General features: G+C 42.7%; 1 protein-coding gene across 1 annotated transcript in view; it reads left to right on the top strand.

Annotated features, from left to right (window-relative positions):
• FAT3 (FAT atypical cadherin 3) overlaps positions 1 to 24,630 on the top strand; it is a 359,185-nt gene that overhangs the window by 328,299 nt on the left and 6,256 nt on the right. Inside the window, exons 21-25 of the mRNA XM_009881183.1 lie at positions 578 to 735; positions 8,291 to 8,759; positions 18,929 to 19,082; positions 20,373 to 21,028; positions 23,173 to 23,286. Coding sequence (XP_009879485.1) covers positions 578 to 735; positions 8,291 to 8,759; positions 18,929 to 19,082; positions 20,373 to 21,028; positions 23,173 to 23,286 — 1,551 coding nt within the window. The remainder of the gene's footprint in view (positions 1 to 577; positions 736 to 8,290; positions 8,760 to 18,928; positions 19,083 to 20,372; positions 21,029 to 23,172; positions 23,287 to 24,630) is intronic.

Here is a 24,630-nt window from a genome sequence, read left to right as displayed (position 1 = left end):
GTTCTCTGCAGCTGTGTTGTTCCCTGGGATACAAAGAGCTTGGTGGAAAGCTGGTGAAGTGGAGCTTTCCGTCGACTTCAGTGAATCCAGGGCTCACGGCAGAGGCCGTGCTATTTCCCTGGTGAAAACACAGCAGATACTGAGCTCTGTCACTGTGGTTCTGGGCAGTGGTTGCAGGGAACTCATTGCAAGGGTATGCCTGCCATCTGCCCATGCTTAACTTTACACCCATAACTCAACTGCCTGATCTACAGGCACAGTCATCTTTGACACCCCCTGTTATCAGTGAGGCAACATAGGTGTATAACCTTAAAAATGCTGAATACTTGCAGAAACTTCTTTTTTATAAGTATGGAGAAAAAGAGCTTTCCTCCACTCCCAAAACCATAATTTCCCTCCAAAACACACTATGTTTTTGTAGTGGGTGCCAGCGTTTTTTCCCATCAAAGTTGGGGTTTATTTATTTCTTCCTAGACATTCTCATTAGCTCTATAAATTCTTTAATTAACTTGACAGTTGAGGAATTATTTCATGTGTCACTAAAAGAACATGTGTCTTTTCAAAATGGTTATTTCAGGCCACACTTCCCTTAGCTTTGCTGGGAATAGCTACATTAAATACCGCGTTTCTGAAAATAGCAAGAAAGAGGAATTCAAGTTGGCTCTCCGTCTGCGAACCCTGCAAAGCAATGGGATTATAATGTACACCAGAGCGAATCCCTGTATAATTCTGAAGGTAATTAAAATAACTTATCTTTTCTGCAGTTGTTTTTCTTGATTATATGTTTTCTGTTGGCTCTTGATTTGGGGAATGCTGTTCTCATTTCAGCTGTAGATTGAGACGATGAAGTCTGATCTGTTTCATACTAACAGGGAAAACCAACAATTTCTACGATGGCAGCAACAACAACAATCAAAAAAGCAGCTTGTTAGTGGTACTTTACTTGGAAAATGCTCCATTGGGTTCTGTTCATTATAAGAACATTATGTGTATCTGCATGCAGGAGCCAATCTGCATGAGATGTAAGATTTGGCCATTTATATGACCATATAGTCAAAACGGTGCATGCTGAAATAGCTGTTCTTCCCCTGCGTCTGTGCCCGTGGTTAGAGGATATGCCCTCACTGCTGGCGAGTTAATTCCAGAAACCATCTGCTTAGAACCTGTCTCCTACTGAATGTGAAGATTTCTTCACTCTGTGAATTAAGATTATTTGTTGAGGGAGGCATGAGGTCGCTGGAGATTGATATCCAATCAATATTTAATTGGTAAGCTCCCCATGCATTCTTCTTCTTTGTTGGGTTTCCGTGGAAGAGCAAATATCTGCTGGATGGAAAGGGAGCGCTAGGCTCATCCAAGAGCCTGCATGTGCAGTATTTCTGCTAGAGCCTCTAAGGTACAAAATGAAGACATTGACTTTTGTAACTCGGCCATGTCCTATAATTCAGCAGTGGGAGAAATGGCACAGAGCCTTTTGTGTCTGTATTTGCAATCTTTAGAGTTCTCTTGGCTGAATGATTAGGTAATGTTAAAATGGCTAGATGAGTTATTAATGGGCAACAAATAATTTTATAGCTGTTAGACTGAAATATTTCATAAGCAGGAGTACTGTCTGTCATTCACTGGGGACTCTCAGCGTTGTTCGGATTTGTGCAAGACAGTTAAGCTCTGCTTTGAGACACAGAAATGCACAGTTTGAACTTTTTAGTACACTTTGTCTTCAAAAAATCCAAAACAGAACTGCAGGCTTGAAGACCTTATTTGAAGTCTTAGTGGTGGTTGCTCTTAGCATACATCAGTAGGGAATGTCTGTGATTGTGTAGTTTTGAAAAAGGCTTGGAAAAAAAAAAATGGCCCTGGTGAAAGGTGCCACTTGAAAACACTAGGAGATGATACAGAGGCAGACTGACAGGGAGTTAGAATGATTATAGGAGAATTTATTTTGTTAGAGTTTGTTGTATAAAAATATCATGATTAAGGAGTCCAGCAGGTCACGCTGTAGACAACTGAGTGGATATTTTCCAGTTGAAAGTGGGAAATTTTGCCACCAAAAGAGAAAAATTCATGTGATTACAAAAAAATGAGTAAGACAGCCCCTCATTGCGGCCGCCTGGGTTGGGATTTTAGTTGTGGGGTAGGAATTATGTGTTTTCAGTCACCACTTCATACAATCACCTAACTGTTTTGCTTTGAAAAATGCTGGAAGGAAAAAATAATACTTGAAGGAGCAGCGACAAGACCTGTGGCTACTCTGCTCCAATCTCAGACACCATCCTCCAGGTCATGCTCTTTTTCTCTTCCTAGCTCTAAGAAAGGATTGCCAGCTATGAACCCATCTGATGCGGCACTCAGTAGAGAGCTTCATATGCAGCTTCCACCTCACATGTCCCATGAGAGAGGTCCAGGGTCATGTGTGGATGCAAGGGCTCCACTTTCTCCCATGCATTGAGCAGGAAATGACACAGGGAATGCCCTTCCCAGAGCCTTATGCTTGGCTTTTAGGTAGGGCAGGATTTGCTGTTGCAACGGGTACGTCCTTTTCCCAGATCTGGCCCTTGGCTTCTGTAAGCATAGGGTTTAAAGAAAAGTAAAGCATTACATCTGGTATGTGTTTTGGAGAAATGGCACTTCTTAAAAGATCAGGAATTGCTAGAGTTTTATTTGTGAAGGTCATTTAGCAGAGGAATATCAGACTGAGGTCTTACAGAAGTGCTCTATGGCAGGCAAAGGGCATTATGCTCGAGGGATGCAGCCGGAGCAGGTCTCTCCAGGGATGGCAGCTGATTCATGAACCGTGCTTTGGGAATCCCTAACTCAGATGCTTTCAAGCAAGTTACCCTTAAACTTGCTGAGCATATTTTTTTTCATTTGTAAACCAGAGGTAAGGCCTTTTTAGTTTGGGGGGGGTGGGGTTGTGTTTTGTTTTTTTTAAACCAGGTATGTATGTTGTGAGATAGAGAAGCGCTCAGAAATTAGGCCATTAAGTAGATTAATTAGAGGTCTATAAATGTGAAGTTGTTATCATTTGAGCATTGCTTTCAATTAAATTAAACATGAGGAGAAGCTTTCCAAATAGAGGATAAAGGATGGGATCCTGTGCTCTTTTGAGCACTCTGGCATCACTCCAGCAAAGCACTTAATCACTTGCTTAACTTCCTATATTTGAAGGCAATTGGAACTACTCACATACCTTAATTTAAGCATGTACTTAAGTATCTGCCAGTTTAGTACCAGAAGGCCCGGTACCATCACTGAACTCCAAACAACAGCAGAGGTGGAAGAAATTTAGACTCATCACATAGTATGAGCTCATGGGAGAACAGGCAGAAAACACCACCGCTCTTGGGGTGTATAGTGGCATTGCTTTTCTTGAAGCAAATCTCCCCCATTGCAGTCTGCTTAAAAATTAATGCTGCAATATGGTTTTCAGTGTTTAAATGACCAGCTTAATTTTGGGAGCTCATACATTTGTGATAACTCCAGGGATTGAAATATTTCATAATCATAACACGGTGTCCTTGGATGAATAATAAATTCCATAGAGCAAACTGCTTGTCTACTGCTTTGCCGAAAGCCTACCAGCTACACTGTGTTGATACAATATAATAAGGGTGTTATTTATTCAGCTGTTTCTAATAAAGCAACTCATCCATCGATTTTGAGAGGTTGGTCATTTTTTTCATTCCATGCTCTTGCTTTTAAGACAATTGGAGGAAAATAAGATGCAGGTCGATGGCTTTTTTTTTTTCCCTTTGAAAAGATTATGTGTGCCAAAACCAGTATCACCATTTCCTTTTTCCTATGTAGCATCTATCTGCAAAAAGGAAGATTTAACAATTTTAAGCATCATGAGGCCATTGCAGAAGAGAATTCCGTAATTTATTTCTCTTTTTTTTTTTTTCAAGGAATGCAATGGAGATTGAACATGTTTTGTGAAATGTAAAGAACTAAATGTAGGTAAAGAAAGACCTTCCCATCATGCCAGAAATATAATAGCTGTTAAATGGTAAAAGGCAAGCATATGTTCTTCCATCCAGGTAGTTAATGTGAAACTTTGCATGGTTTAGTTAAGTGTATATTATATATTTTAATGCATTACTGCTACATGGCTTACACTGGATAAGACTGAAGCTTGGACATGATCCCAGTTATGGCTAGAGTTGAAACGAGTAATATTTTAATTAAATATACCGTTTTACACAAACGAACCTGAAATGTAATTCGGCTAACAAAATATTTCCCCAGATAGATTAGTAGGCAGCATGCTGCATCCATGGTGTGTGACTGCAGATGGACTGTGTGAGCCTAAGGTGGTCTCAGAAGAACCATTTGATCATTTTATTACCTATGTTGATACACAAATATGGATGTTAGCCAAACATCTTAGCCAGGCTAATATTCTGATATAATTTACAATATGCGTTTGGCTCCATTTTGCTCATTGAATGAAACTGTTGAAATGTAACAGATTGCATCAGCTTTTGGAGCCTTGTCTGTTCTTTGTACTTCTTTGCCCATTTTATACAGGTGAGGAATTTTGTGTCTGTAAGAGCATACATGCTTAAGTATGCGTTAACCTCACTGTCCTAGTAGTTGTAATGAAAGATAGTGTAACTAAGCCCAAAAAGTTATGAGAGGTGGAAGCCTGGTGGGAATTTTCTGCCCAGCTAGGATTTGCTTTCTTCTTGGTGCAGAGGGTTTCTGCTGGCGCTGTGGCGAGCAGAGTTTGCATCTCTGTGCTGTGAGGTGGAGGAACTCAAGCTCTCTGCCGTGTTACATCACATGGAGAAAAAAAGCAGTGCCACACGTTCAGTTCTGAACTGAGAAGCTGATGCTACCAACCCTCAATGAAACCAGTCGTTCTACTGAGCTTATTGTCTGGATAACTGCTGAGCCTGGACAACAGCATTGGATTTCTATACTATTTGCTTGAATGTACCTCATTTATTAAGAAAATAATTTGGAGTTCAGCTTTTTCTTGGTACCAATGTCCAGGCTATAATCAAATAGCCCTGTTTGAGGATTGAACGATGTCCCTGACATCACTGCGGTTACGGGGAATCACGGGAACACCAGGGATTAGTTGAATTCTCCATGCCTAGGAGTGGAGACATTGTTTTGCCCTATTGAGTGGAGGACCCCTCTCCTCCCTGCCCGGCCAGCCTAGCTGCTAAACGAGCAGAACAGGAGCCCTTTTGAAGCTCTTCCTCCTCCTCCGAGAGGCATGGGGCCACCAGGGGACAAATATTTCCTCCCTGCCCTGCTACAGCAAGGCCTGTGACCATCTGATTAATGAAAGTATTTTTATGGTCCCATAGCTAGGGGTATCTGGGCATGTCACAGATGTTTAATCTGGGCATGTCACATGTTTAATGTATATATCCGTAAAGCAGTGGTGTGAGGTAGGGAAATGACGTTATCCCTCTTTTACTGATGGAGACCTGAAACTAATGACTTGCTTGAGATCCCAGAGGAAGAGTGTTGCAGAGTGTGGATTCCCATGGATATCTATCATATCTTAGGCTAGTACTGTAAGCATTGGACCATCCTTTCCATCCTTCACTCTAGCCTAAGGTGAAGGTTGCTAGTGCTTTTTTAATAAAGGGAAGGAAACGTAGACTTTCAGACAATGTATATGTACTGTGTATGTCAGATCATCTGCTGGTAAAAAGAAATAAAAGTGGATGAGAAAGATGTATAAAACATATTTTAATGGCAAATCTTTTAGATCATCGTTTCCTGTATACAAATGGTGTAATATTTATCCCAGGTGCTCATATGTGGTGTTGTATTTATAAAGATAATTGGAAAAGCATGTTCTGTGAGTAAGGGTAATAGACATGCAGGCAGTAGGTCCTTCAGGGTATAAGTAGTCTTAGGGGAGGTATATGTGTATTATACACAATCAGTAGAACAGTTTCCATAGGAAAAAGCCTTTTGAATAAGAAGCAAGTTAACTGCTTATCCGATGGTGGCTGGTTTTCAGAGTGTAATATGTTGGCGTGTATTTTTCTGTTTGATTTGTATTCCTGTTGAGCCAGACTGCATTTTCTGAGCAGCGCTTTCAAGGTTTGCGGACTATTTTGTTGCACAGGGAGAGAAGAAACTATGCCTCCATCTCTGGAGAGAAACCAGCTCAATTTGTCAGGGCATCATGTTTACTGAGATTCCCCTGAGCAGATGCTTTAATAAGCCCAATTTCAATCTTCAGAAATAGTTTACAGCTGCGTTTTGAGTCCTGCAAGCAAAGGTTTTTTAATGAAAACTGATCCAGGCTTATTTTTCTGTACATCCATTAGCCTTTTTTGATTGAGCTGGAGGACTACCAAGCAACATCCATCCCTCAAGTATGTTGTGTTACAATCATAGATCTCATTTTTTCTCAGTTTGGTTACATCCTGCAGGTCCAGGACTTCAAAATACCCAGCTGCCCATAGCAAGGACTAATTCTTGCTCTTCTGGCTCCTTCTACATGTGTGTCCGTCTACACCCCTCATGCCTTGCAGAGTAAGTCGGTAGCTGGCATTTACCAGGAGCTTGTCCTGTGCATCATTGTGTCCACCCCGTCCAAATGATTGCAGAGTGGTGAAGTGGTGTGGTTTACAGCCCGACTGCCCAGTGTGATTTGGCTTGAGGTTACAGCCCAGTTCAAATTCAGCGGGTCAAGAGACTGAGGACTGGAAAGGAGAACGAAGTCCAGAGATCATCAGACTCAAGATTTTACCCTTAGCTTTTCTCCATGTAGTTTTGTGAACCTCCAAGGACAGTAAAATGCTGATAATGCCATGACAGTACAGTCTGCTCCTGTAGATTCACAGTATCCCATTTACCTTCAAGCCACATGAGAGAGCCTGGCAGAGAAGAGTTTGAGCACCAGTTCAGATACGCGCCAAGGGATGTCTCTAGCTAACCCAGTTTTAAATGAGTTTTCATGCCAGAAATGGCAAAAAAATGGCCAAAGACAGATGGACACAATGCAGCATCACATCTGCATTAGCCATGCCAGTTTAGCGGGGCCACCAAAGCTCGGGGGGGTTCTTGCATTGACAGCTATGGCAGCTCTGCTCTGCTGGAGGAAAGCAGCAGGATTGTGTTACGGATAAACCAGTGAGAGTACAATGTGTGCTGCGGGGAAGGATGAAAAAGGACACAGCGCCTGAACTTTTCAGGGGGATAAATAATGGGACAGAACTGTCTTGAGATGGGGTTTGTAGAAATAAATACTTCCTAGAGCATGACATAAAGGTAAAATAATTGCAAGAGCTTTTGGAGAGCTTGAATCCAATTAATGTGTCATAAGAAATTATTTCCAGCCTTGTCAGCCATTTTAAACGTATCTGCCATCTGTTAAAGAAACCTAAAGTCTTTGGGTAAACTGCTAATCAGGAAAGCAGCCTTCCATACCTATTCCCTCACTCTGCACTTTGCCTGCCCCAGGAGGCGGGCACAGATTTTCCGTTTATGAAGGACTTCAGATGGGTGAGAGGCAGGAGGGAGAATGAGAAATCCTAACAATCCCTCTAAAGCCATGAACCCAGCGTAAACATCAGGAAAGGAAGAAAAGTAGGAGCCATCCTATGTCATCTATGAGGTATACACAGAACAGGTAGTGTAGCATCCATGGAAAAAACCCTGACTTTTGGTCAATGAGAATCTTACCGTTTTACTTAGAGAAACTGAATTTACGATACTTGGGGGCAAATCCACACGTCGCTGAGATGCTCCAAAAGGTTACAGAGGCACAGGATGTGTGTATGAGCAGAGCACCTCACTTCCCCAGCTGAAAGCTGTGGCCAATGACTTTGCCACAAACCTCTCTCAAACATTTAGAGATGGTCCCTTGCCCTGACTGCCCTTTTGGTAGCGCCAACCACTGGGAGCAGAATCGCAGCACACAGGTGGATGGCGGGACTTGCTCAGAGAGACATGGCGACTCAGCAGCAGAGCCACGAGCAGAACATGGTTCCTCCAGTCCATGCCGTGTTCAGTGAGACATATCATTATCCCAGTCCTCACCTATGTTCTGCATCTGTATTTTTTCTATATTGTCAGTCTGCCTGCAGTAAGTGGCTTTGGGTAAATTCTAAGTAGACTGGTTCTTATCAGTTGTTTTTTTTCTTGCTGGTGATAAAGGTGCAGCTTTTTGCTATTTCAGTGTCACGTAGGAGAGCAGCTTTAACACTGTATAGAGACTGCCTAGAAGTCCTCCGTGTTTCCAGATTCCCCATGAGAGCGTATTATGAGATGGATGAATGCCTGAAGCTGTATGATTTCTGTTTTCCTCCCTCAGATCGTCGATGGCAAACTGTGGTTCCAGTTGGACTGCGGAAGTGGCCCGGGAATCCTGGGAATTTCTGGCAGGGCCGTTAATGATGGAAGCTGGCATTCAGTCTTCCTGGAGCTGAATCGCAATTTCACGAGCTTGTCCCTGGACGACAGCTACGTGGAGCGCCGCAGAGCCCCCCTCTACTTCCAGACTCTCAGCACAGATAGCTCTGTCTACTTTGGCGCTCAGGTCCAAGTGGATAATGTCCGCAGCCTGACGGACAAGAGAACAACGCAGGTCTTGAGTGGCTTTCAGGGCTGCCTGGATTCAGTCGTCCTAAATAACAACGAACTGCCGCTCCAAAACAAGCGCAGCAGCTTTGCAGAAGTGGTCGGCCTGACGGAATTAAAGCTTGGCTGCGTCCTCTACCCCGATGCCTGCGAGCGGCATCCCTGCCAGAACGGCGGCACCTGTACCAGCGTGCCATCTGGTGGTAAATACCTTGCATTACTTTATGGGTTCCCCCTCCTCCCCATTTTCCTCTATAATTTATTGCCCGAGATGGTTTTATGCGGCAACATGCTTGAAAAATCTCATGAACTCTATAAAACTCTGATAGGTATTGCAAATTGTGTAAAAGCTGTTTGCTCTATAAATAACGGTGAAATGGTGCCCCTTCTCATTGCATTAGTGTTCCAGGAGGAAATTGATTTATTGGCTGTTAGGATAATCCTATTTCTATAGAAACCAATAGAATTACAATTACTGTAATGCTCAGCTGGATTTTTCAGGATCCATTTACAGCATCAAGGGCTGTACACAAAGATGGTGATTTCAAACGTCCATCACAGATGCAACGGCACTGTTGCCTTCCTCTGTTTCTGAAGCTGTCACAAATAATTACTGAGCTGTCCACAAACACCTTGGTCCTTTTGTGAGTGAGTAATTTGATTACATGTCTGCATGGAAAATAACGAGTCCACCCCATTATAAAACTCCCAGAAGTGTATTTTACAGCTTCCTCGGAGGCCTGAGTGCTTCAAGGTCTAAGTAATATTATCCAAAGTTTACAGGACATTGATTTAAACTGTGCTGGTGTTGGAGTTTCCTATCCAGTGGTTATATGGTGGCTTGTGTGATTTGGTGCCAGTGACTTACTACCCAGTAATGCAGCACACAAGTTACCAGACCATAAGAAGAGTCAGCATCTTAGCAGGGAAAAAGCAAATAGCATATGTCTAAGACCTTTCTTCTAGGGTTGTTCCCTCTCTGTAGTGTACAGGTTTGCCTTCCAGTTCCCCATATCGTATTAGCAGGCAGCATTGCTCACCTTTTCTGGCAGACTAAAACTTCCTCTGAAAAGAAGGATGCTCAACAGAGAGGTTTTCTGCAAGTTCAGAGCTTTCCAACCACTTATTGTCAGTGGTTTCGGTCATGGTTCCCTGGGGAAGTTTGCACTAAATTCTTTTTTTATGGAGCATTTAACCACTGTCCAGGGCTTTCTTCTTTAATGTTTCCATGCTGTTCCCTTGCACCCATAATTGTTATTCCTGTTTTTCATTGTTTTAAACCTTGTTCTCAATTTTCCTTTGTGACACACACACACACACACACACACACCCCATAGATTTTTCTGAACTTTGGAAACTTCCTAAACTTGAGAACAGTCTAGTTTTCAAGGCTGAAATCTGCTGAGATCTGAGCAAAACTGACTGTCAGACAGAAGTTTCTCATTTGGATAACCCTGCCCATATAGAGTAAGCCCAGACAATGTGGATTTTCTGGTGCTGAAATATCTCAGCTAGCATCTCCTCTGGACCCTTGACTTTGATTCAGCCACCTCCCATGCCAGGGCAAAGGGTGCATCAAGGATGCTATCGGCTTTTGCTGTCCATGGAAGGAGATGGGAGGACGGTTGGGAGGAATGAAGCGCAGGACCGGCAAGCCGGGATGTGGCGTGCAGCGCGAGGACAAATATTGCTGCATGTGTGTGTTGTTAAGGGTCTTTATTTACCAAGGGAAGGAAAGAAAATGAGGGCTGCACAATAAGGGCAAAAGAAAAGCACTCTGAGGGAGACGGATACTGCAGCCACTGAGAGAACTGCTAAGCGAGATTATTTAAATCCCTAGGAAATACGGCTGTAATATGTACATGAACATAACATGGCTTTGATTCAGACTCCATACTTAATAAATGAGGTTAACCATTCGCCTAGCATCCTAGAAAGCATGAGAACAGCTCCTTCTATTGATTTTATTTGAGTCTATTTACAGTATTGCTCAGCAATCTCGTGATGAGTAAATTGAAACCTTTCTAACGAAACACTTTACAGTAATTCTTTTTTTCCCAGCGCCATGTGCATGCCAATTCAAACTGAGGGGAGCCATGGGGTGGGGGAGAAACAGGCGGCGCTGAAGATTGGACCCGTTTTATTGCTGGAATGGCACGCACCGTTTTCATGTCGACATAATTCGCTGCTGGAAAGCAGTCACAGAACTGATTTAACTTGCCTGCGTTCCTGCCTCGGCGAGGGGGCACGTGCCCTGTGGGGATGTTTCGGTTGCCTGCCGTTCAAAAATCTGTTTGCTGTTTTTACTGTCTCAGCAGTGTATGTAAATAAAGGATTGTTATAAAGCCATAATTCCAGCGCAATGGGCCCTGACTGTACGTCAGTGGTTCTGCAGCCCAGCCCACAAGGAGAAGGCATGGGCATTTTTGTCTCCACCAGGCAAAGCAATTCTGTTGTTCGTGTCCTCCATATGCAAAAAGGCCATGTAATTAAATTCCGTAGAGCAGAGAGCTCAACGGCATTGCAAATGCTAGTTGCGGAGCCACAAATTGCAACGTGCATTTAAGAATCGCCAGACTTTGAGACTTTGTATTCACTGACATAGATGGTAGCAGCTGACTTTAAAATAGAAAAAAAAATGTAATAGCTCTTCATTTTTTATCTTAAGAAAGAAAACAGCAGCTTTTTTCTTTTGTGGTGGGGGGAAGCATTCAAAAATATACTGTGCAAAGGTCCTTTTCCCAATCCCAGGGCACCCAGTAGCATCAGGATCTCTTGACTAACATTGATATTATCCTCCTATTAAGGTTTCTGGAGAATAATGTGCCTTTTCCTAAACAGAGTATTTGGCGTAATGATAGGGTTTGCTTTAATGAATAAATCCTCTAATTTGAATTTTACAGAGCAGATTTCATATACTGTTAACATCCTTTTTCTTACAAAAAAAACTACTGTGCTTCACAAGGAAATTAGAGAGAGAAAAAGAAATCTCAGATTTATAGCTAAATTTAAAAGAAAACAGTCAAGCAAAGGTTACCCAACATTATAACATGAAAGAGTTGCTGGCTACATGCCAGAAATCAAAGGGGCCGTGACTAATTTACATATAATTTGCATAAATTGATCATCTAAAACACAAACCTTCATAATAGTATTCCTGTTGTGAAATCTTCCTTTCCATAGAAATACCTACTGCCCTGTTCACCGTCAATAGAAAGCTGCCTCTGATTACCTTCCACTTCATCCTGCGGTTATGGGAATAGGGTGATATTACGGCCCAGGGCGGAGAATTGCTAAAGCGATGCTTTGTACGCACTAGGAGTGTGTCCACGCTGCTGCTGTTAGCGTTCGTATGGGTAAATTCACGGCATTTTCGAAGCGCCGGGCTCAGGGACAGTGTTATGCACGGGCTACACAGAGCTCGGGACTGGTGGCAAAGGTGTTGCCCCAAACGGAGAGTCGGCCCAGGCCTAGTTGGCCCAGGGCTAGTTGACCTGCATATTGAAGAGGAGGACAAGGCGTGAACCTTAGCCTGCAGGAGGGTGTGTGGGTGGCTCAGATGCTCCGAGACACCACTGAGAGCAGAGAAATCTCTTTGCTTTCAAAATCTGGGTTTGGGGACAGCAGAAAGCAACCATGACGCAAACCTCTGCTTGCACTCCTGTGTTCCCACCGGTCCAGATGAAGTCCCATGGCAGCGGCGTATGCCCATAGTTGTCGGTGGTTAAAGAGAGGGTACTGCGTGTCCGGGGATCCCGCGGGGAGATCCCGTGCATGCTTAAAAAGGGCTGGGAAAGGGGGATGAGCACTCACCAGGCCTGACAGCTCAGGAGACTCCTAGCAGAAAGAACTAGATACAATTTTCTTGGAGACACGGGAAACCACAACCCTGAAATACAGGCCACTTTGTTCCAGACTTTTCAGTCCCTACCCATAAGTATGGGTCAGTAAAGCTATTTTTGAAGAAAGTTGTTAGCATTTTGGAACCTGACAAACAGCATGACTTTCAGAAACAGCTTGGCTCTTTGGACTGAAATTTCCCAAGGAAATTCATCCAAGTGTTTAAAGTGCGGTTAAACTATACGCTGCTGCATATGAGGTCTTAAAATGGGAAATGTCACACAACCTTAATAACAGAGTGGCGTTAGCAGGTCTGCCAACAGTAAATGTATGTTTATCTGCATGAATAACAGCATGAGCAATCACAGCAATAGAAAGCTTTACTGTAATCAAATCCGAACACTGCGCCAAGTGTTTCAACCACAGAGAGAAGCCTCGTGCTTGTAAAGCCTGCAATTATAAGTATATTTACTTCCTTTTAATTTGATCAGTCCTATATACATCTGGCTTTGATTGAAATACATGGCTTACATGAGTACGCAATTTTATTTGAACATGAAACATTTAAGCAGAAATATCTACTGAGTCACGGACTGTGGGCAGAGTGTGAGGACAGAAAGTTGTTGCTTTCCCCTCTCCTCATTTTTTCTTCTTTTCTTTTTTTCCTTTTTTTTTTTTTTTATGAACAGAGTTAAAATCCAAAAGAGGGAAAAAGGCAACCTGGCACTTAGGTGGTGGTTTTAATGCATGTTGTAAAGCCTGTTCGCAACATTAACACACAGGTGTTTTTCAGGATTAGGTAGTTCATAAGAATGACATTAGGGAAAAATGGGTGTATTGATACCATCATCATGAACTGACCTGGTCATACTTATGTTCTCGATCTTGCTTTTCCACACACAAAAACCAGCACGCTGTAATGTGAGCATACCAAATGGCACATCAGTTAATTTTTAAGAGCTTTTTAGAAATGTGGGGGCTTTTAATCTTTTTTATAGCTATGCTTTTAGACATCTGGGTTTAAATTCCCACTTTCAAAGCTCATACGTGCCAATCCCTTCATAGAAAGCACTGGTTTAACAAAGACTGCGGTTCATTGTCATACCAACTAGTGGCAAGAGGCAATCACCTGTTTGAAGACAGATAAGTTAAATCTGAAGTGTCAGGAATACGTATGGCTGCAGAACACACGGTTCTTGAAGGTGGCCTGGTAGGTCTATACACATACCAAAATACAAACGCTGGGAGAGGTCCTCGTCACCTCCAGTTCTTCTCATCGGTTAACTTGCCATAAAAGGCGATGTGAGCAGAGCCGAGGGCAGGCCTGTTTCTGGACATTGAGTTCGTCAGGTCTAGCTGCACAGCAGGGAGAGAAACTACACGGGGAGATCAAATGCAAAAGCCAAAGCACGTAACAGATAAAAGCCGGCTCCTCTTGCATGTGATAGATAGAAACAGGAGCGTACACATGTTCAGAAAAAGAATTGGCAGCAGTTCGGAGCATCCTCTTTAATAAAGCCAAGTAAACCTGAGGATAGACAGACATTCAGATGCTCAGACTGGGAACGCTACCAACGGAGACGTTCGCTGCATAACGGCGTCCCATCTGCTGATGGCACCGTGCCTGCCTTTTGCCACTGTCTCTGCTTATTAAGTGCCAGGCAAACATAGGTACAGGCAGGGAGCCTGTGTGGTGTCCTCACTTACAGCATGTTGCTCTGCAGTAAGGTCGGGGCTGAAAAATCCCTTTTCCTCTGGACAGGGACATTCCAACAGGGCAGGAAGAGAAGTTGTTGGAGTCAAAGTGAGAAGGTGAGACTCGGCTACATAGCGGGGACTCAGATTAGTGGAGGAGCATGTGAGAAGCCTTATAAAACAACCAGAAAGCCCAAGACTCTGTGAAAGCAGGAGAAGGCTATGTCTAAATAAATGTTTTAGATCACGAATGAGCTTTGACATTAATCTTCTGATAATCCCCTCTCACTATGCTTTGATTCCTGTTGTGGAGAGGTGAGGTCTCGAAGGGCAGGACCAGGCTTCCCTCTGGACGCCGCTGAGCTGGAAGCTATGCACCAGGAGTGCAACTAACGTGATCCTAAAGCCCTGACGTGTGCACTGAGGGTGCTGGGTCCTCAGCAGCAACTGCTTTGCTGCACAACTCCCCTGTCGTTGCTCCTCAGGGCTTGCTAATGTAGACGTAGCCTAAAAGGGCTATATCGTTGCTCATAGCTCGTCAGCTGTTGTGGCACATGCTGAGGGTGTTGTGGTCCCACCCCAGCAGCATTGCAGATGTGTTTACCAGAGCTTTCTACTTTTTTTCCACTGTTTCCCTCTGAAGCACTATGGTTGTGACATCACAAAATGTGCTGTCTTGAACAATGCAGATCAACAACTTCCAACATCAGTGTGCAAAATGAAATATTTCTGTCTCTTGGAGGGAAATCAGATGGACCGTATGATCTTAAATGTTGATGAATTTCCAAGACTTCCAGTGCCTTCACTGTGAACAGGAGCAAGTCCTAGACTGCTTGAAAGGGTTTTCTCATCCCCTGCTGAGAGGACAGGGCACGTGGCCTTTTCTTCAGCTCTGTTGTCCTGGGACATGGGAAGTTTGCTTGTTATTCTTGTGCTAAACAGGTGGGAATAAATGCATGATATGTTACCAGGATATTAAATTGTAATAAAAATTCTTTGTTAGACCCCAGATGCACTCCTGACCAAAAGGGTTTTCTTTACTATTGCACTGTATCCACAGCCGTGTGGCTACAACGTGCAGCAGCGGGCAAAATTACAGCCTCTGCTGAGAGGTTTGGAAAAGCATAAAAGGTCTGGCAAGTCCACTGGCCGAGTCGATATAGGCTGTGTACTGAGCCGTCGTATCAGCTCTTCACTTCCCTACTCCATGAGAATTCGACATATGCTTTGCTGTGTTGGAGACCTCCCGGGTGAATGCTCTGCAGCTCTGAGCATGTGTGTCACGGGAAAGTTCTCTGTCTTTTGCCAGTGGCTCAGCGTTGGCAGTTGTATGGCAGGGCTTCCAACGGGAAGAAGTCAGTGATAAATATTGTAATTTAATACTGTCTTGGTTTATTGCCTTTTTTATTTCTAACTTTGATCCCCAGACTTAGAATCTATGCCGAATACATCAGTCTTCTAATATCTGACTGTTCCACTTTCATTAAATCACATTCAGTCCAAAATGTGGGCTTTCAGAAGCAGATTTTATATTTTGGTCTTGTTCATACATTGCCCAGTAGAGCTCTGACCCATCTGGAGCATTCAGTTTCATCTCCTTTTAATATAAAACGTTAATTGAGTTAGTGCATCTTTAATATAAACAATAGGCAAAAATAATAATGAATAAATCCATGTTCCTTTTATACTTGGTGGTAAAAGGATTTTTTTTTGTTACCAAATCAATATTTCTCAAGGTTGTTTTTTTTCAGTGAATAAATATAACAGACTGAGAACCCAGAGCTTAATCAGCTGAAACAAGCACAAGACGTGAAAAGGAAGTTATTCAAAGGCTTTGTCTTACAAATGGTTGACAACTAATAACTTAGGTACAGAAAGTTGGGTTTTAAAGTCACTTTAAAGTTCGGTAGGTTTAAAATATCAGATAACAAATAGAAGAACATATCTACTCTGCTACTATATAAGGCAACAGATTTGTTTATGAATAAAATGTTTTATATTTGAATTGAACATTTTCATTGAGCTTAAATTCACTGAGATCATAAAAAATATATACAACATTACTGTAAATTTTTGAACTATAGATGTCACTGTGCAGTCGTAAAATGAAGCACTGAAACAGCCTTATTTATTCATGCTGTGATTTCTACTTGCAGTATTTCTAGATCAGCTACTTTGCCAAGTAACAATAAATCTTGTGTAGGCATGGTATCAAACTGCAGTGCCTGGTGCAGTCTCACTTTTGTAATTCTTCAGATCCAGATCTCTACAGGTCCAGAAAGTTGTTCACATTGTCTGAGTGAGATATTTTTTAAGCCACAAAAAAAAAAAAAATCCATCTTGTTGATGTGGACCAAACATGCTTTCTAGGAATCACTAAAGTCAAATTGTTTCTCTTCTTAGCTCTGCAACCTTGAAAACAGCAGTACTTCTATCTCCCTTCTTGTAGCAGGACAAGAAAACAGCATGAGATTTGAGTATCTGTTTCATTTATCTTCAATTAAATAGGATTGGACTGTTGACTGAATACACCAGCAAGTCTGGTTCCAAATTTGTTCTCTAAAGCCTGTCCTCATGAAAGAATTCAATTAGAGTAACTGAACAAGGCGAATTGAACCGGATAGGACATAAAAGATGTGGGAGTCTTAATGCAGAATTGCTTTTGCCTCATCCCTCCACTGGGCTTTTCCATAGTGTTTCCACGAAATTATTTTCCTTGTAGCTGTGCTGGAAATTCCTGCCTTGTTTCCTAGAACAGTGACTTTAAAAATACGTTTGGGTTTGGGTTTTTTTCAGATGTATAGATATAGAAAGATTTTTTAAAAACGTTTTAAAAGCTCACCACTGAGGTATTTCAGCTACATCAGCTTGATCTCCAGTAATCTTGATACTCAGTGGAGTAGTGTTCAACCATTTCAGCTCTAACTCCAGCAGTATTAATGACAGGAAGGTTCCTTGTTCCAGTTGTTTAATATGCTATATTCAATAAGTATAGGAATCCCATAACGGGAGCTTGAAGATTGCCTACACATCTGTTTGGGGCATTTGGATTCTGCAAGTAGTTTTTTAAAAAATCAGCTAAAGTTTTTTACAGATGTCCAGGAAAATTTTGCTAGTTCAACATCTCCAATCTAGGATTCTTTCCATCCTAGGGACTGCCTACATGTTCCTTGCTCTTTTCAAGTGAAAACGCACTCAGATTTCAATATCCAGTTCACAACATAAAGAGAGGCACTGCCTCACTGTATTTCTTTGTGACCTTAAATAAAGTTTTTCTTAATGGCATTATGCCATATGAAATCACACAGAGAGAAAAAAAAGAAAATATTTGCCATTTGATACTTGGCAGAGTGAACTGATGGGTTTAAAAAGTCATTTAGAGCCATGAGGATGATCGAGGGCTGGAGCACCTCCCCTATGAGGAGAGGCTGAGAGAGTTGGGGCTGTTCAGCCTGGAGAAGAGAAGGCTCCGGGGAGATCTCATTGCAGCCTTCCAGTCCCTAAAGGGGGCCTACAGGAGAGCTGGGGAAGGACTTTTTACTAGGGCATGTAGTGACAGGACGAGGGGGAATGGCTTTAAACTGGAAGAGGGCAGGTTTAGATTAAACATTAGGAAGAAGTTTTTCACTTTAAGGGTGGTGAGACACTGGCACAGGTTGCCCAGAGAGGTTGTTGAGGCCCCATCCCTGGAGGTGTTCAAGGCCAGGCTGGATGGGGCCTTGGGCAGCCTGGTCTAGTGGAAGGTGTCCCTGCCCATGGCCGGGAGGTTGGAACTCAATGATCTTCAAGGTCCTTTCCAACCTAAGCCATTCATAGAATCATAGAATCTTTTTTTTTGCAGAATCACCTCCCTTGACCTGCTGGCCACAGTTCTTTTGATGCAGCCCAGGATACAGTTGGCCTTCTGGGCTGCGATTGCACATTGCTGACTCATGCTGTGCTTCTGGTTAATCAGCACACCCAGGTCCTTCTCCTCAGGGCTGCTCTCCAGCCATTCCCTGTCGAGCCTGTATTTGTGCTTGGGATTGCCCTGACCCAGGTGTAGGGCCTTGCACTTGGCCTTGTTGAACTACATGAGGTTGGCTTGGACCAAAAATCATTCTATGATTTTTTCTCCGATGTTGCTTCTCTGTTGTCAAGAAACGTGGAAGTAGGACTTTGATCCCCTACAGGGTCCTCCTCCACTTGAATGAGTTATGTCTGATGTCTTGCAGCCAGGGAATAATCAGTCCCTTGATAGCCCACACTGCAGCTCTGATTAGCGCTGGTGTTGCCCAGGTCAGTTGGTATTATGAAGGTTATATAGTTCATGCCGGGACGATGCGCTTTATGAAAGTGGTAAGTATCATTCTCAAGTGTTTTATTACTGTCACATCCCACCTGTGTCATCCTTGTGAAAGGCAGATGTGGAAAAGCTCTCAGCTCATGTATTTGTTCTTCAGTGAAGCCCATAAAGGGAGCGTGGGCTGCCACTATCAGCAAATGTGGTCTGTATTTTCAAAAATATTGGGAGATTCTTCCTTGATCTAGAATATTTCTTGTCACCAAAGTTGTTCATGGACGACATTTATTCTTACCTGAATCATGGTGATCAGGATGGTCTGGGCTGCAGCGATTCCTCTGGTCCATGATTGTAGACATGAGCCCCCATTGTACAGACGTCCCAGATAAACAAACTCTAGACTGGCATTAGTGTGGACCACACAGACATACCAGAATGAGTATAAACATCCCCTTTCCTCCACAGTACAATATAGTGGACAAATAGATCCCCTTGCTTCTAGACAGATACAGTGGTAGGCTTCTGATTTATTTCTCTGTGTCCCTCACCTCCCAGGCTACCAGTGCAATTGCCTCTCCCAGTTTACAGGGAGGAATTGTGAGTCGGAAATCACAGCCTGCTTCCCAAATCCCTGCCGGAACGGAGGCTCGTGCGATCCCATCGGCAACGCTTTCATCTGTAACTGCAAAAATGGCCTGACGGGAGTAACGTAAGTGACCCTCTCCAGGTGGGCCACGGGAGTTTTCAGTTCACTGATGGTGGGCTTTTTGGTCAACGATTTCATACCCAAAAGCTAAGATTCACCTAGCAAAAATAACCCCAAACTTAGTGTTTATTTCAAGTCTAAGCTAATGACAGCTGAGAAATGCATCAGGCTTGCGTGTTCAGAAATGCTTTTCTGAACTTGGTATCCTAAATTATTGTTTCAGGATGTTATCTCCAGACAGTTTTCACTGAGATGCACACACCTAAGTGTTAGAGGCTCTTTGAGCAATCCCATAAAGCCTGCAGAAGCTGCTACGTTTGTTTTGTTTGTTTTTTTTTGAAAATGAATCATTTATTTAGTCACCTTAGCCCTGATGTAAAAGCCAAATTTATTGCATTCATTTTAATGGGCACAAACTGGAACACAGGAAATTCCATCTGAACACTTGTTTGCTCTGAGGGTGGCAGAGCACTGGCACAGGCTGCCCAGAGAGGTTGTGGAGTCTCTTTCTCTGGAGACATTCAAAACCAATTTGGATGCGTTCCCGTGCGACTGCTGTAGGTGACCCTGCTCTGGCAGGGGGGTTGGACTAGGTGATCTCCAGAGATCCCTTCCAACCTCTACCATTCTGTGATTTTGTGATTTTTTGAAATCCCAGCCTTGATCATGTACCTGGTGTAGAAGCAGAAAATCCCTTGACCTTCCCATCAACATGCTTTTTTCTAATATAGTTTGTGTACTGTTTGTACTTTTTGTCTGCCTTTTTTTAATCACCTTTTCTTTCCAATTCTTCTCCCTTTTTAAGGTTCCCGCTGCTTCTTTAATATTGGCTCATTGTATCTCCAGCCCTAAATAATCTTACACAGTGTATCCTCCTCTTCTCTTAAATAAGAACTCTGGTTTTTTTTACTATATTTCTTCTCAACTATTTTTTCCTTGAATCCTCCTAATATTTTGTGTTGAATCCCATGGGATGGTCCAAAAACAATGTAAAAAGGCTGAGATTGTCTATTACATTCAGTGAGCCTCATTAGAGTCAAGGAGCCTTTTGCTATCATGCTTCAAACTCTTATTTCCTTCTTGATGTTTCCATTATATTGTCTTAAAAACCCACAGAATAGCTGTAGAAAAAAGTAAATGCCATTAAATAATATAATAATAATATGATAGTTTGCCAAGCACCAGCAAGGTGTTAACTGTAATGTACCACTTTGACAAGATAGTCATCATGTACAAGCTGGGTTGTTTGCTAGGTGTTCTGCAAACTCCATAATCTCCTTTTCTTCTTTTAAGGTGTGAAGAAGACATCAATGAGTGCGAAAGAGAGGAATGTGAAAATGGTGGCTCCTGCGTCAACATATTTGGTTCATTTCTGTGTAACTGCACCCCTGGCTATGTGGGACAATACTGTGGTCTTCGCCCCGTGGTGGTTCCCAATATACAAGCTGGACATTCATACGTCGGCAAGGAGGAGCTGATAGGAATAGCAGTGGTCCTGTTTGTCATATTTGTGTTGATTGTCCTTTTCATCATCTTTCGTAAGAAAGTATTCAGGAAGAACTATTCCCGCAACAACATCACGCTCGTACAGGATCCGGCCACTGCTGCCCTGCTTAACAAGAGCAACGGCATCCAGTTCAAGAACATCAGGAACAGCGGAGACACCAGAAATATCTACCAAGAGGTTGGGCCTCCACAGGTCCCAGTGAGGCCGATGGCTTATACCCCATGCTTCCAGAGTGATTCAAGGAATAACCTGGACAAGATAGTGGATGGGCTTGGTGTGGAGCACCAGGAGATGACGACATTTCATCCTGAGTCCCCTCGAATCCTGACGGCCAGGCGGGGGGTGGTGGTGTGCAGCGTAGCTCCAAACTTGCCTGCCGTGTCTCCTTGTCGCTCCGACTGTGACTCCATCAGGAAGAGCACGTGGGATGCTGGGACGGAAAGTAAGTACTGCTGCATGCCAGTTTCACTCTTCTTTGACGTAGGTAAGGGTTGCCTTCAGGGTGCAGCAGGTACAGTGGCACAGGTACTCTTAATGCTCCAACCTCATACACTTACAGTTGTTACATTTCTCCAAGAAGTGATTTGGTTTAATTTTGAAAGGTTATAATTAAACTAGGCGTACAAGACCTCTACTTCTATGCATTAAGTATGACTAAGCGCATTTGTTTCACTTGTTCAGAAAGCACATATGACTAAGTGCTCTGAGCGTTAGTTCTTCAAGTGATACAATGCAATCATCTTTCTATTGGGAAAAATAATTTGGGGCAGAATTCTCAAATACAAACTCTGCTAGGTTTGGGTAGTTTGTCTCCCGAGGGAGTTAAAAACATTTAAATCTTCTGCAAGAAGCAATAGTGTTTTGCAACAGGGACAAATGAACTAATATTTTCCACTTCCAGTGTCTATGAAATGAAGCAGAAAATCATGCACTACTTATAGCATCACCTTTTCGGTCCATTGCACTCCCATCTGCATTCAGTATCAGAGTGATCACAAAATTTCTGATCCCCACACTTACCCTGTTTGTGCTCTGATGGTTTCTCACCTGATAACACGGTGCCCCCTCCATTCCTGAACACGTTGCTGGAGATGCAGCAAACTTCATATATTCTGTTACAGCAGGAAATACCAGTTTGGTGGGACAGAGTTACGGCCCTACATTGTCTATCCTTGCAAGTCAGAACATGTCATATGGTCTGGGAGAAGTTTGCTTTAGCATACGCAGATTTTTTGTGATGTTTTCTCTTTTTAGTAGTTTTCCCTAATGCATATTCAACCCCACTGCAACACCTTATCTTAGCCGAAACAGTCAAACAAAACTCCATGATCCAGAAACTTTCATATTCCCATAGTTTTAGGCAATAGGAATTGAGGAAAAGAGAGAGGAATCTGTCACTGCCTCATACCTGTGCCTCAACCTGGTCATTTTCATCTAAGGCAGCACATTGGCTAAGGTCTTCTGGTGAAAAACAGGAATTAATTTTCGTTTCTTTGGGCTGTATTTCACAGTTGTGTTGTGGTTGACCTGTTTAACCATTAAGTACAGTTTTGCTAATTGAAAGCATCAGCATGCCAGCCCCCATACGTGCTCTGTTGGGTGTTTCTGCCTCAGACACTGCTGGTATCTGTATGAATTTCTGCACAGCATGAGACCACGCCGTGGAGACGGACCTCAGCTGTCAAGGAGTGGGAAGCAGTGCAGCTTCGTTACTGCAGCACTCACTCCATCTACTACATACCCTGCTTCTCAGCGGGAGCAAATCAGCCCTTGCTGTATGGAGGTGCCTCATGCTGGGTAGAAATACCTACAGCTCGCAGGTGGAGAGCTGGGCTTTCGTGCTTGCAGCACCTGAGCTTGTTCATTTGTAATTAGCTCAGGTATCTAGCTCAGTGCTTACCGTGGAGGATAACTTTTTGTGTTCCTTATTACCACTCATATAATGTATAGTTGAATGTGTTTATTCGTGTGTGTTTAATTACATGAGAATTTATACCATAGGCTGCAGTTACATTTCTACACTGTATAAGAGTTGTCAAGACCGAATGTCCCTGATGAAAAGCAATATGTAAATTGAAACATAATCTATTGTATGTCAGTGGTGGAGCCATTAAAATCTGATCTAAGGGCCACTGATTTGAATAAAAAGATGCACAATAACTTTATTGAGCGCTGAATGAGACTTTAATGAGGCTCTTATATTAGGAAATGAACAGTAAAGATAAATGTAACTGTAATCTCTTGTATAAGACATTTATACCACATTTCTTAAGTCATTATTTTCTTTGCTGCTGAGACTACCTGTCATCTAACAAGGTGATACTGAATATAGATGTTTCTTCCTTGATTACAGTGGCGTCAGCCACTTGAAAGACTCTTTGGGCTTCAAACACTTCAGAAGTCTAGGTGTCTTCCATCAGCTGGCTTCTTGACCAACAGGTCATTTCCTCTGAAGGAAATAACTTTATTCTGACAAAAATAATAGAAGGCTACTTTTTGGCAGGAATTAAATGGCTCTGTGGTATAAATAGACAAATGTGCATACCAAGAGAGTACCATTTTGCTTTGTTTTTGCTGTCAATGAAGGTAAAGGGGTTGATGACGCTGAAGAAGTGACCTGTTTTGCAGGAAGTAATAAAGGCAGCAACTCCGAAGTACAGTCCCTCAGCTCCTTCCAGTCTGATTCCGGTGATGATAATGGTAAGAAATGGTTATATCTTTATTATGCTGGGGATAAAGCTATTTAACTCTCTTTCTGATATTATTTTAAAAGTTTAGGCGACATTTAGAAAACCCTTTAATGATGCTCAAAGTCAGAAAGTCCTGGGCTCAAACCTTCACTTTGTGTCCGTTTCTGAAATTATAGGAACATAATTAAGATCTTGATGCTTGGAGCTGTTGTACCAGTACCAAGCTTTACAGTGAATTAGAGGTGCAACGCAGCGGAGTCACATTGCCAAGATATAAGTTGATTCACAGGTTGCGAGTGAAACTGTAGAAATTCTATCATTTTGCCTCTTGGAAGAGGATGACTTGCCTGTTTCGTCAGTCAAATTAAAGGGAATTTGTGTGTCGTTTGCCAGGTCTCATTCACGATCCCAACACAACTCTGCTGGTGCTCAGCAGCAGCAATGAGCAGATAAACCAGTCCCTGGTGGCTTGGCCTCTCCCTGGCAATCACAGCGCAGAGAACAATAGAGCACCATTGAGTCCTTGCTCGGCGCTCTCTCATGTCCTACATCATTATCTCAGTGGGTGACATGGGCAGAGCTATACACAGCCTGAAAGAGGCCTGCACAGTCAGAGCAAACCTATGTTCCTATGGCCCGTGTATGTTGAGCGGTTGGTCTGAGAAAAGGCGAGATGTTTCTGCCAGGGAGGGATGATGGATGTCACGGAAGCCTCATTCGGATACGCAGAAAAAGATTAGCACAAAGAAATTGCACTTAGTTTCCTCAGCCGCCAGTTAATGAACTGTCTGGAGACTCAGTTCCTCAGTCATGTCATGCGACTCTTCCCTAGGTACTCCTAAATGTTGGAAAACGCACTCAAAGAGAAGTGCACTTGCAGTTCCTTTTGGTTCAGCTGTGGCTGAAGCATCATGAGTATTTTCGTCAATCTTCTCAATGCTTTTCTGCTCCTGCACCCCCGAAAAAAGACCTTTAGTGGTTTTTAGAATAATTATTAGAATTATTATTATTTCAATAATATATATTAATATTATAATTACTTTTAGAATAATTATTCAGGTGGTCATTTATTGTACGTGATTACTTTTTATAACTCCCAAATTCTAATCAGGCTTTTCAAGCATCTGATCCTGCCCCCATTTAAATCAGTAATGCGGTACCCCACTGAAGCAGGATTGGACTTTCTGAGCCCACTTATTTTTTGTGAAGGCTGTATTTAAAATACGGCCTTTAGAGATAACAATTCTAGGTCAGAGTCTAGACAAATCCATATCTTCAGGAAGAATTAGGGAAGAAACTTAAATCACCTGAGTCGTTTTGCAGAGGTCAATGAAAAGCTGCACACTCTGGTTTT

Source organism: Charadrius vociferus, unplaced genomic scaffold (genome assembly GCF_000708025.1).
Source record: "Charadrius vociferus isolate BGI_N301 unplaced genomic scaffold, ASM70802v2 scaffold1, whole genome shotgun sequence".
Lineage (NCBI taxonomy): Eukaryota > Metazoa > Chordata > Aves > Charadriiformes > Charadriidae > Charadrius > Charadrius vociferus.
The sequence above is the reverse complement of the archived record's forward strand: the minus strand, read 5'-3'. Positions and strand labels throughout refer to the sequence as shown.